General features: G+C 31.0%; 2 protein-coding genes across 4 annotated transcripts; one reads left to right on the top strand and one right to left on the bottom strand.

The window, feature by feature from the left end:
• Positions 1-474: 474 nt before the first annotated feature.
• LOC122572009 (protein argonaute-2-like) lies at positions 475-6,496 on the bottom strand. Its single transcript, XM_043736469.1, has 15 exons — positions 6,340-6,496; positions 4,723-5,330; positions 4,304-4,630; positions 4,006-4,206; positions 3,733-3,859; positions 3,280-3,653; positions 3,070-3,189; positions 2,702-2,975; positions 2,454-2,612; positions 2,220-2,385; positions 1,568-1,658; positions 1,325-1,488; positions 956-1,229; positions 691-875; positions 475-617 (listed from the first exon to the last, which is right to left on the bottom strand). The coding sequence occupies exons 1-15, from the start codon at positions 6,347-6,349 to the stop codon at positions 527-529; spliced, it is 3,171 nt and encodes a 1,056-aa protein (XP_043592404.1). The 5' UTR covers positions 6,350-6,496; the 3' UTR covers positions 475-526.
• Positions 6,497-7,211: 715 nt separating this feature from the next.
• LOC122572012 lies at positions 7,212-12,531 on the top strand. Of its 3 annotated transcripts, none has more exons than XR_006318337.1 (5): positions 7,212-7,672; positions 7,969-8,826; positions 8,908-9,039; positions 9,124-12,048; positions 12,122-12,531. XR_006318337.1 is itself a non-coding variant. In XM_043736487.1 (4 exons), the coding sequence occupies exons 1-4, from the start codon at positions 7,321-7,323 to the stop codon at positions 10,401-10,403; spliced, it is 2,622 nt and encodes an 873-aa protein (XP_043592422.1). In that variant the 5' UTR covers positions 7,212-7,320; the 3' UTR covers positions 10,404-12,531. The 3 variants fall into 3 exon arrangements, 1 of the variants encoding a protein (XP_043592422.1); XR_006318336.1 differs by having other exon boundaries at positions 9,124-12,044; XM_043736487.1 differs by having other exon boundaries at positions 9,124-12,531.
• Positions 12,532-12,924: the final 393 nt, after the last annotated feature.

The raw sequence follows: 12,924 nt of genomic DNA on the forward strand, positions 1-12,924 counted from the left end.
TCGTTATCTTCGAAATTTCTAAAATGCGACACGAATGTTTAATCGCAATGTACCCAAACTCCATTACTAAGACTTAACGTATTATCAGAATGTAGAAATTGTAGAAAATCGATCGATAAAATTTACGTTTGCACTATTAAACAATATAAGCAGATTCACACAAATATATAAATAAATGCAATATTTCTTTTTAAGCTTTATTATGATTTATGACAGGACTATCAAGCCCACTATATCGGTACGAAAGTATCATACTAATATTGATTGTCCTTTACATTCAAATAGAATTAATTACTACGATGAATATATAACATTTTTATATTATAAGAATAATTATTTAATAATATGGTGATAAATTTTATATAAGTAATTTATGTATTGCAGCTAATGAGCAAAGCAACCATGAAAGTTAAGAAAATTTAAGAACCGAATAAGTTCTTCAATTAAAAATGTATTAACTAAAATAAATCAAAATAGTGTCTAATCATTTTTTTTATCTCATTTTATCACATGTTTTATATACATCTCATACAAAAAACATAGGTGAATTTTTATTTATTTGTAAAGTCATTTTACTTCTCTGCTCCTCTCCGAGCTTATCAATATTTAAGGGAACACTGCAAATAAATATAAATAATTTTATAATAAATATATAAGAGACATTAATACATATGCATATAACGAACTTACTTGTGTATTAATGCTCTTGCTCTAAAAGCAGCTAAATGAGCATAGTATGTAGGTGCAGGATAACTAACAGATCGTGTACATCGTGCAAACATATGACAAAGATAATACGTAAGTTGCTCAACTTCATCTTCCCCCATTTGACTTTCATTACATATGCATCTGTATTTTGTAGGTCTGGCAGTACCCTATAAGTGTTTTTGTTCTATTAATTATTAATGTAACTACTTTTAACAGCATATAATATAATGTGACATATAGGACTTACTTGTATGCTAGCATGAGATACAAGATAAAAATCTCCATAAGTTGGATGCGTAATTTCTGTATCAACGACAGTGCCTGCTTGTACATTGAAGTTTTTATCATCGGAATTTCTTTTGTCAGTCGGGAAAAGACGTATGTGATGCCTTTTTTGAACTACAAAAAATGTGATCGCAATGTCACGCTCTTCATTTCTGTTTAAACGATTTATAGCTCTTTTTATTGCTTCCAATTCAAAATGCATCACGTGTAAAAGTTGTCCATCGCTTACACCATCTCTATACACGTGTAAATAAGTATTTGTTAAGAATATTCTATATAACTGAATTTACCCATTAACCCTACATATCGCTTAATATTTTAATTCATTTACCGATAAAAGATTATTCTTTTAGGCTTATATCCTGTTTTCGCATAAAAGTACTTCAACTGAATTATCATAATTTCTTCCATGTCATGTATCATTTCTTCCCTTGGCAGCTGAAGTCTTATTTCAACGTTATATTGGAAAGCATTGGGATCATGACTTGCTGCAACCTAAGTTAAGGTATTATTAGATATATATACATTTTTTTTACATGATTCGATGATTTGATAATGAAGAGAAGAGTCTTACAGCTGCAATCGAAGGTATATTCGTCGCATCAGGGGATGGATGAGTCACATCGGCACCAACGATCATGCATGGTTCTCTTAAACAAGGCGGACTAAAAAAAATAATACTTTATGTACATAAAACGCAAATCTATACTAGTGCACAATATATATATATAGTAGCTCACGAAAACATTTATCACAAAAAGTTCTTATGAATATATAATGTTCATTATACGGAACTTTTTGAAATTTCACTAACTCTATAATGAAATATTATTGTAATCATAATAGCATTGAAACCAATACGAAAATGTACAAGACATTTATTGCAAACACGAAAAATTAGTATGCAGCATAAATAGTAGACAGTTAGCGCTAAAGATAATCTCATTATATATGTATTGTGATCTATTAATATAATGAATAATTGAATGTTCAAATACTTTGGTCATCTTTGTGAAGTGTATGCTTTAAATACATATTTTGTAACTCCTATATACATTTTCAGATCCGTATCAAATTTTAACAATATAATCACTGTAGTCGTATCTCGTTATAGTGCTAATGAAATTTCAAAATGTTTTGTATAATATACATATAAAGTTTCTAGGAGTATCCAAATACTTTCGTGAGATACTGCATATTATAAAAGACATAAGAGATGATATTACCGATAAGAACGAACAAAGGTGTGATTAACACCATTAAGCTTTGAATTAATTTTTAACAAAATATTTCCAACCGTTGAATCATTTAATTTTCTCATAGTTTGCTGTTTTATACATTGAGTTACAATACCTCCGAGTATTTTAAGTTCGGAAATTTGTTTTACAACACCTACAGTCAATAAAACATTTTATTAAAAAGTTTTCTTTCGTATATCTATAAAATAATACCATACTTACTGTAAGCACTGTCCATATTCGGAAGTATTACTAGTACTAATCTTATATTTTGTTTCTTTTTTTGCTCAAAATATCCAATAATGTTCGTAATATCATTTTCTAATCTTAACCTTGCGAATGGAGTTAGTGCCCTCTCAATTGTCATGTTCAGAGATGAACCTAAAAGATAATATAGCAGCAAAATTTTATGTTACTATAAAAGAATATTTTAAATATCATGTTGGAAAATTTATTTTTAACGTACTAACCATCGCGTCGTAGTTTATCGTGTAAATTATGTAAATCAGAATCACGCACGTATCCGTCTAAATTTAATATAGTCCATGAATTTTCTGGCAAATCACATGGTTTTAAAAATTTGTCTGCTCTCCAGGTTCCCCTAAATACGTTAACTTCTCTGTCATTGTATTGTAACTTGGGAGCTTCAAGAACTCTTGCTGGCACTTTTTCAAATTCTCCATGTACAGAGAAATTAAATTCATTCAGTAAACTTGGTTGATGGTTCAAATCCATCTTAGCAAACTGTGAACATATTTATATTTTAGTTTACTTTATTAATGATAACAAATTGATGTAACAGTTTTCAATTATAAAAATTATTTAAAAAGCCTCTTACGCCATTCATAATTTTCTCTTTGCGTATTTGGGTATTAGTTGCTGTTTCGCGAATCATTTTAGAAGTCTGAACTTCATCCAGTTTTCTCCGTACAGCTTGTCCAGCTATAATTGTACATAACTGTAAAATATGAATACAGGTATCGTTAATTATTATTTAGGTGTAATAACTTTAATCATATAGACATATTTCTTTTTCATTTATATTTACCTCGGCAGGTACGTGAATTTTGCTATTTTTAGATCCTACCCAAAGACAAGGCAGTTCAGGGTATTTTATTCTATATCTTTTCACTTGTAAAAAATATTGTTCAACCGTAGAAGTACTTCCATCTTTTAAAGTAAATTTGTTTTCTCTTGCACAATTGACTAATCCATTTATGACATAAATTCTTTTACTGGCAGGTTGATCTTGCAATTCATATTGAACTTTTAATCCCCTTAAAAATCTCGATATTTTATCTTGATTATATTTTATGTCTCTTGGAGTTAGATTCTCCAGCACTACACCACTTCTAGGATTCTGACATAATTCTTTCATCAAATCAATAACTGATTGATCTTTAGGAAATCCTTTATGTGCAACTATTCATAAAACATATTAATTAATGATAAAACATAATAATTAGCAATAGGTAATAATATTATTATGTTAATATATTACCATCTACATTCAAATATGCTCTAGATCCAACTATAACAGATTGGAATACACCAAACCATAAATTTAAACCATTCGACAATGACACAACTCTACCTGGTTCCGGTGCTTGAAAAAGTGATCTACCAACCTATCAACATGTTAAGTAATGTATTAATAATATTAAATTTATTGTAACATACTATATATTATATATCATTACCATATGCAATTAATATGATAGTATATAAATCAAATATTTGCATAAATAAAATTTGAATTATTTAAAAAAACTACCGTTACGTATCGCGATGCAGGTCCATGGCGCAAAATGATATCCAATGCCTGAATACATTGCTGTTTTGTGTCAGACTCAAATGCATCATAGCTTAAATTTTTGATCCATGACAAATCAAGAAACGCAACTTTTTTTAAATGTATCTTGAAAATTCTTTCTTTTTGCAATTCATTATCAAAAAGAGTTATTGCTTCTTCCTTCTATAATATATACATACATTTATATAACAAAAATATATAAGATACTAAGAAACTATGTATATGTATAATCATAAAAGCACATTATCTATTTACTTACACTTTGATCACCAAAGGGAAGATCATTTGCACTATATGCATTTTTTCTACCATCAAATGCAGGGTATCTCTTTGGACACTGTATTTTTCTAAATTCTTCGAAAACAGATCTTAAAAAACATTTTGGTTTGTCTGGTGTAATGACTACATCATAATGAATAACATTTGTTTCAAAATTTTTAGGAAAGATGAGTCTAAACATGTTTGTTTCTACTGTAATTTTTTTGCCCACAGTTCCTACACCAGATTTTTGTGGCATCTGATTCCAGTAATATTCTTGCACATGTTTTGGAAGCACTATTTTATGTTTTGGAATTACAGCAGTTACCTAAATAGAAATATACAAAAGTAAAATACAAATTACCATTTAATATTTCTACATACAATTTCATTTTGACTTCAGTGAAGTACAAACAATACCTGCTGTGGCTGTTCTGAAGCAGATGTGTGTGGTTGGACATCATATAAACATCCCTCTGGTGAGGAAAGTGCCTGCTTTTGTCCAATATATGCCGATTGTTGTTGTTGTGTCCCATTTGACCCTTGTCCTGGTATATCACTTGGCCCTTGCTGTTGTCTAGCACTTGGCCCTTGCCCTGGTATATCATTTGGTCCTTGCCCTGGTATACCACTTGGCCCTTGCTGTTGTCTACCACTTGGCCCTTGCTGTTGTCTACCACTTGGCCCTTGCTGTTGTCTACCATTTGGCCCTTGCTGTTGTCTACCATTTGGCCCTTGCTGTTGTCTACCATTTGGCCCTTGCTGTTGTCTACCATTTGGCCCTTGCTGTTGTCTACCATTTGGCCCTTGCTGTTGTCTACCATTTGGCCCTTGTTGTTGTCTACCATTTGGCCCTTGCTGTTGTCTAGCACTTGGCTCTTGCTGTGGTATACCACTTGGTCCTTGCTGTGGTATACCACTTGGTCCTTGCTGTGGTATACCACTTGGTCCTTGCTGTGGTATATCATTTGCCCCTCGCTGTCTGTCAGGTGATCTACATGTGGATTTTTGCTTTTTGGCCCTCTTTTCTGTGCGATATATATATACATTTATCTTTTGCCTTATAAGGAAACAGCCCCAAGTATAAATCGCCAATTTGGGTAGATGTCATAAATCTTTCATACTAGCTCTTGTCCATTACTAGCTCTCATTTATAAGATCACTATGGTTGAGGTACTAATTTTGATTAGAACTAATGCAATACAGCATATGCTCATGTAGAAGATCACAAACTGTTAGAATTTTTACAATTTTTACGATTAAATTTTCTAAACTTAATAATTTCTGAGACGTTCAAAATTAGCAATTTTGCTTGGAGACATATTCTTATTACTCTAATATGTAATATGTAATACTATTTGGTAAATCATCTGTTTTTTGTTGTGAGTAATTTGTCTATTGTCGCGAGGAATGTGTTATGTGTTGTGAATCATGTATCTGTTGCTTTGAGCTGGATATGTCAATGTCATATGCTAGGACATGTTCGTCCTTTTTTCTGTGTAATATATGTAAATATATTTGCTTTCTGTCTTAATATATTATTACTATAATATATAGGGTGCACGTAAAAGTTACATAAAAGCGGACACGAGATAATTCCTCATGACAAAGTAAGAAGAACACATAAAACAACAAATATATTTATTCAATGTTCAGCATATCAGAAAATTAAATTTGAAATTGGGCAATGTGTAACGTATATCGTTCGTATACAACTGCGCGACTTGAATAGTCTGCAACCATATAACATTTTTTACCGAATACTTTAACTAAAAAATCACTATTTACATTTTTTACATAAGAACTTGTTGTTACACGATGTTGCTTGACTAGATTTTTATTTGTAATGCCACATCAGCTGTATACGTTACGGCTATGAAATGAATTTTCAAATTCGATATTCTCGAAAACTAAGTTTCAAATAACCAAATCTTATTCTATTTCATTTTTTATCCTTTGTGAGATTACTTTATGTCCGCTTGAACATACACGACTTCCGGACGCATCCAATAATATGATAATATTCATGCAACTTACTATTTGTCATTTTCACAATTCTTCCAGAAAACAAGTTATTGATCTTTGTATGTATATCTTCAATGAATACTTCAAAAGCGAATTTTGTTTCGCTTGTGTCAGATTATGAAATTACGTACTTCCTAATATACAACGATCACGAACTTGACCAAAGCTACTTTCCGTCTGAATTGGGGAAGACCTAGGACATAGATTTTTATCGATTATAAGGCTTACCAACTTGTTACCAATAAATGTTATGATTAAATACAAAAACAGGCAAAAGGAATAAAATACAAAAAAAAAAAGATCTTTTCAATGGTATATAATTTATGTTAAACAGAGGACCTTAAAAAATTGTTTAAAATTGTTTAACAATTTTCTATGCTAATTCCTGTAATATATTAGTGAGAATATACAATACGTTAAATGTTAGAGGTTTTCATTAATTGTTGTACCTATCGGCATAAAATGGTAAAATTCCCTAGGAAATCTGATTTATAAATCGTGAAATAAGATAAATATCGTTCAAAATCTATACATTGATATCTTCTTTCACCTATATGATATTTTAAAATAGATCAGTTTAAAGAATCAGAATACAATTTTTTTATTTTCTTAGTTAATATCTAATTTTTCATCATTGAAATGGTATATTATATTAATCATTGTTTAACTGTTAAATAATAGAATTATAAATATTATTATTGTCGTGCATGTTTAGAAAATATATATTGCAAAATTACAAAAATAATTAGAATACTGACAAAAGTATATAGTAGAAAACTTGTTAGAAAAAGATATTAAAGACAGATAAATTTCAATGGAAATCAAAATAGGTCCTAATTTAAAAAATTTATATTTTGGATACTGAACTGGCAATTAATTATAAAAGATCTGCAATTTCGATTAGGCTGTTTGCGAGTGTTCCGTTCAGTAAGAGAACCACGGTTCTCGAAATGATCATAGTGGTTGTTATGTTTCTTTAAAGAATATGGCAAGATGGCGACATATTTGAAGCGAACGTCAAAATTATTTGATATTTCTTTGACACGACCATCGGTGGATATTAGTCTACGAGATTTAATATGCCCAGTATGCCGCAGCATCCTGATTGAACCAGTAACATTGCCGTGCACACACAATCTTTGCTTAAAATGTTTGAAAGGTACTTTCGAACACAATAGTTTGAGTTGCCCTCTCTGTAGAATACGAGTCGGTTCTTGGCTACGTACAGCAACGAAGACCGAAACATTAGTTAATAACGGTCTTTGGGAATTAATTCGAACAAAATTTTCCAAAGAAGTTGAAAGCAAATATAGCGGTGACGACAGAAGTATCGATTTGGATGCTGGTAAGTTTCCTATAAGACAAGATAAACAAATGTAACATAACCTCTTTAGTTATATATAATCATAACATTAATATGTATGGAAATATACGCATGTATAAATACGTATGTATGATTAAAAGTATAAAATGAGTTTTCTCAAAAATAAAAAAATACAATTTCGTAATAGCAGGAATTATTTTGTGCTACTTATCATTCCTATTTGTCGTTATTGAAGACAAAGTATGATTTAAATGTTATTTGAAATTATGTGATCATGATATATAATAGATGTGTAATAAACTATTTTTCTCTTACAGACTATACTGGTGCTAAAAAAATACTTAGTGCAGCTGGAGAAATTCGGCAGGAATATGAAGTGCAACTTCAAATGGCAGAGGAAGAAATACGATGTCAAAGGAAAGCTGAGCAGATAGCCAGCGAGGCTTTAATTCGCAAAATTCAGGAAGAAGAACAGCAACAACAACTAGCTCAATTAACTCAAGATCAGTTACTTGCTAAATCTTTAGTAAAGAAACAGCTTGTGGGCAAACACAAAGAAGTTTCTAAATATAAGGACTCTCTTAATGTATCTAATAGTTGTTTTCATGCTTCAAGATTGAATGTTGCCACTATGACTGAAGTAAATTCATATAAAGTAGAAGCGCAAAGTTCAAAGTATGAAAAACCGCCTCTTTTAGATTCTCAAGATAATCCTGGATTAAGAAGGTCAAATATTGCATTAATATCTAAAATCCGTGCAGAAAGATATGCATCCAGTATAAAAAACAATGCAAATTTGCCTAGAATATGTAATGATCCCACAAGTAAATTTTGTTGTCAGAAACAAACTGTACATAATGTTATTTCAAGAACTTTAAAGCATCAAACAGTGTCTAAAATAATTGAACCTTGTATCTCAAAATGTTCCTTGGAACCTAGAACATCTACTTCGAAAATATATGGTACTCAGAGCAAAGAAGAGTTGCATGTACCAAATGATATTGTAAACAGTAAAAAGAAAAGTTTAAGTGTGGAAGTGTGTGTGTCTTCGGGAGACGACGACGAAAGAACAGGAAGTGCTGAAAGTGCTGGTAGTCATGATAGCATTAACCAAGAAATTCATCATTTTAAACCTATCAAGGCCATGCCAAGAACACCATTAAAAATGTCTACAGGTTGAATTTTATTTTTATTGTATACACTTATGTCCAAATTTCAACTCTTTTTTAAATAATTTGTATAATATTGCATTACAGATGGAAGACAAATAGATCCAAAATTAATTAGAGTTGTTCCTATACTTAAAAGAATATCTAACGTTGTACCTAAACCACCATCTCAGGCACATTTGAAACGAATCATTGGATGTTCCTGGAGTGCATTTCGAGGTAGGTTAATTTTACAATTCAATGCAGTTTTTACAGGATATAATGTCACATGAGTAGAAACAATCATACTTTTAAATATCGTAGGGAAAACTAAACAGAGCTCTAAGGAGAAAGATATGTGCAAAGAAGAGATTGAACAGAAACCATCAACATCTTGTAATCAATCACAAACAAAATTTCAGACAGACGATAGTATCCATAAACTTGAATATATTTCAGAGGTATCATTTGATTCTAATAAGAATTATGCTAAGAATGTGAATAACATAATTAATGGCACTAAAATCAGTAAAAACTTAATATTAGAAGAGCATAGAGATATTAGAAAGGTACAAAAATCGTGGAAATCTCATATTAGAAACGGCATGGTATGTAAATCTAAACGACAAAAATCTTTATGGATTAAACAAGATATTAAGGCTGCAACAAATATGAAATATATGAGTGATATCGAAATGAGAAATTTGAGTTCTTCATCTGAATCTATAAAGCTAAATTCACTTTACAATGAGAAGTCCGAAATACGAGGCGAGAATGAAATAACAATTGAAAATATTGCGGAAAGAATAAAGAAAAGAAAAATAAACACGGATAAAAAGAATTCCAATAGAGTATCCTCCTCAGGTTTAGAAACAATCATGAAAAGAGACACAAGAAAGAGACTATGTAGGAAAGAGGAGATTGAATATAAGATGACAGACGATGTTCCTGTTACAGTACAGAACAGAAGTAGAACTAAGTTTACTAGGGCTACTTTATCGAAATCGAAACAGCGAAGGGTATGCCCAGAAAAACAGTCCACTACAGAAAATTCTGAAAAAGAAGATCCTTCTATAAGATTAAATTGCCAGAATAACAATTCTGGCTTAAAAAGAACAACTCGAAAGATACGACACACGAACAGTTCCATAAATAATGGCACAAATATAACATATGAGGATATGGACAATATGGACAACAATTGTAATTTGTCTGAATCTTGTGTCGAGATGCAAACATGTATATCAGAGAATAATAATACTACTGAAACAAGTATAATTGTAGAGAAAAATGTTCTTTCGGATGAAGAAATTATTAAAGAGCAGGAACGAATGGAAAGATTAGTTATTCAAGAAAAGGAAGATTTTGAATTGGCCCAGAGATTGCAAGCAAAGTTCGACGAGATGGAAGGAATAGCTGGTCGAACCAGAAGATCTAGGAGGGCGATTGAGAGTGAAACGATTGAGTTAGACTTGTATAAAATCGATGCCGGGAGAAATGTACAAAAAGCAATGAATTCGCATACTGCCAAATCATCGATTATCAACCACACTGTAAACACTGAGGCTAAGAAACGTGGTAGACCTCCGAAGCGTATAAAATAATCTATCAACATTGATCATTATGTCGGCAAATCGCGAACCTTCCACATGGATGTTCCTATAAAGTATAAAACAAAGGTTTGAATGACACATTGTACAATAATTTATCTATCTTAATCGAATTATTTGCGTGGCTTGATGTGCGTACCTGGATATATTATTATGACCGTGAAAAGAGACAAAAAGTCACAATACGTTCAGGAAAATGTTTAACGAACGTATATAATCGTGTTTTGTAACATATTTTATTTACATTTGATGTTAAAAATGGAAAAATACTGTATTAAATCGCAAGACGATAAGGTATTTTGAAAAACACCTAATCCTAAAGAAACAAAAGCAAAGCTTTTTCTCAAGCATTTTTATTCTCTGTTGTCTTCAAATTATATAATAACTAATAGGAGACACAATTCGACTGACGCATAAAAAATGGGATTCTTGAGATTAAAATTATAGCTTTAAAAAGAGTTACTACGTTTAAAAACAATACACACAGAATATATAGTGGTACTATTATACAGTTAAGTATTCATTTTATAAAAATGAAGGTAATCATTAAAAGTTAGTATCACATTTATATCTGAAATAGTATTATCTTCTTTTATATAAAAACAAAAGAGTATAGAGCTCTAGTTTTCTGCTAAATGCAATTGTAGGCCAAGCAAAATTAAGATCTTGTTTCTCTCCTGTTTTATAGAGCATTTTTTTTGTTGTGTCTTATCATTTACCACAGCAACGTTGATTAATGTTCTTTAATCTAACGAATTTCATTGAATTAACAATGGTAAAACGTCGCACTAAACGATTGGTAGCAAATTATATAATCGTAATTTTATTATTACTACTAATCTTATAGAAATTTGTAGCATTTTCGATTTCTTCGTAAGTTAGACAAATTGTTTTTTCACACAGTGATTTGACCGGGAAATCTTTCAGTGAAAAGAAATTTGATCTCGTACGCTTCGAAATCATATTGCTAATGTCATATTGTTATATACAATATTTTGGAATATTTGTAATTGTTGCGCGTATCAACAATTTTCTGTCCCTCTTCCGATCTTTTTCTTTTCATTTCCACACAGTTTTTCCTTTTTCGTTTCTTTTTCTTTCTTTCTTATTTTTACCGTACTCTAAGGTATTAAATTTTCGACGAAGTAATGACTAATTCGATCGAAATGTGTATCTTTTTAACTTCATACGCGGTACACAGAACAAAATATTACAGACATAAACTATGTTTCGATCAGAAGACTTCAAACATATGATTTACTAATTGTTATTTACGTCATGCGTTTATAGTTGTACACGAATTAATAGCATCGACAGAGTACAAGTTATTTCTGATGAACGATGAACGATGGAGATTTGAGGGAATGTGAACGGAGTGGGGCCGGCAGTGGAAGAAGTAAAATAGGGAGAAAGTGGAAAGAATTTTTGCGAACGCATAAGTATGATATCGAGGTGCTTCAACGCTAGTTGCATAGCAGCGTTGTAACATGTTGTTACACAATAATAGAGTAATATGCGTCAGACATCTCGTTAGATTTATTTCTTACTCCGTCAATAGTGATAGTCTTTCAAATCACGTAGGATATATACATGCATTCATACAATACATAAATCATATATGTATATATATGATTAGTAGGTATAATTAAATATCGTATACACTAGTGTACGATTTCGAAGGAAGTAAATTAATCAAGATTAATACATTACAGCTTCGAATACAACTTATCGCGCAAATGTACTAAAAATGCGTATTGATGAAGATTCAAAGGGAATAAACTAACTAAACTATAAGATTTACGAATGTATAAAGAAAACATTTACATATAGATTAATTACATGATATCGTCGAACAATATGTATCAGTAAATAAGGAATGGCGAGATATGTATAATCCAGATTTGAACACAGAAAAACGAATACAAGAATAATAATGTAACAACGGTGAATAACATGGATTTTTGAAAAGTCATTTTTATATACATTGCACGACTTGCAGATAGAAATAATGTATCGAAAGTAATGGGAAGGAATCAATCATCGAGTACCTTGTTGTACTATTGTTCTTCCTGATACCTTTTATGTATCAATACAAATAAACAGATGTAATTATTCTACGAAACATTTCTCTTTATACGTATACTTGTACTTGTCTGAATAGTTAAGTTTCTTGAATAGATTTGTATCAACCAATAAAATGATCAATACTGTAAAATCACAATTAAGTTAAACGCGCCGGTCGATATTGAAATTTACAGTTAAACGAATTAAAGAGTATATTTGTTTATGGAATCCAGCGTGTGATCGATGTATCAACGCCGAGTCAGCTGCATCGCGTTACATCACTGGTGTATATCTATAGTGTAATATGTACTGAAAAAAATGGTAATGCGTATGCGCGTGACAATTCGGTCAAGGGTATCTTAGAGGTAAATATCCTAACGTACGAGATTTATATAATGAGCTTTCATGAGATTTCTATGGGCTGGCAAGAGAAATTGATGAACTCTTTTAC

Source organism: Bombus pyrosoma, linkage group LG10 (assembly GCF_014825855.1).
Source record: "Bombus pyrosoma isolate SC7728 linkage group LG10, ASM1482585v1, whole genome shotgun sequence".
Lineage (NCBI taxonomy): Eukaryota > Metazoa > Arthropoda > Insecta > Hymenoptera > Apidae > Bombus > Bombus pyrosoma.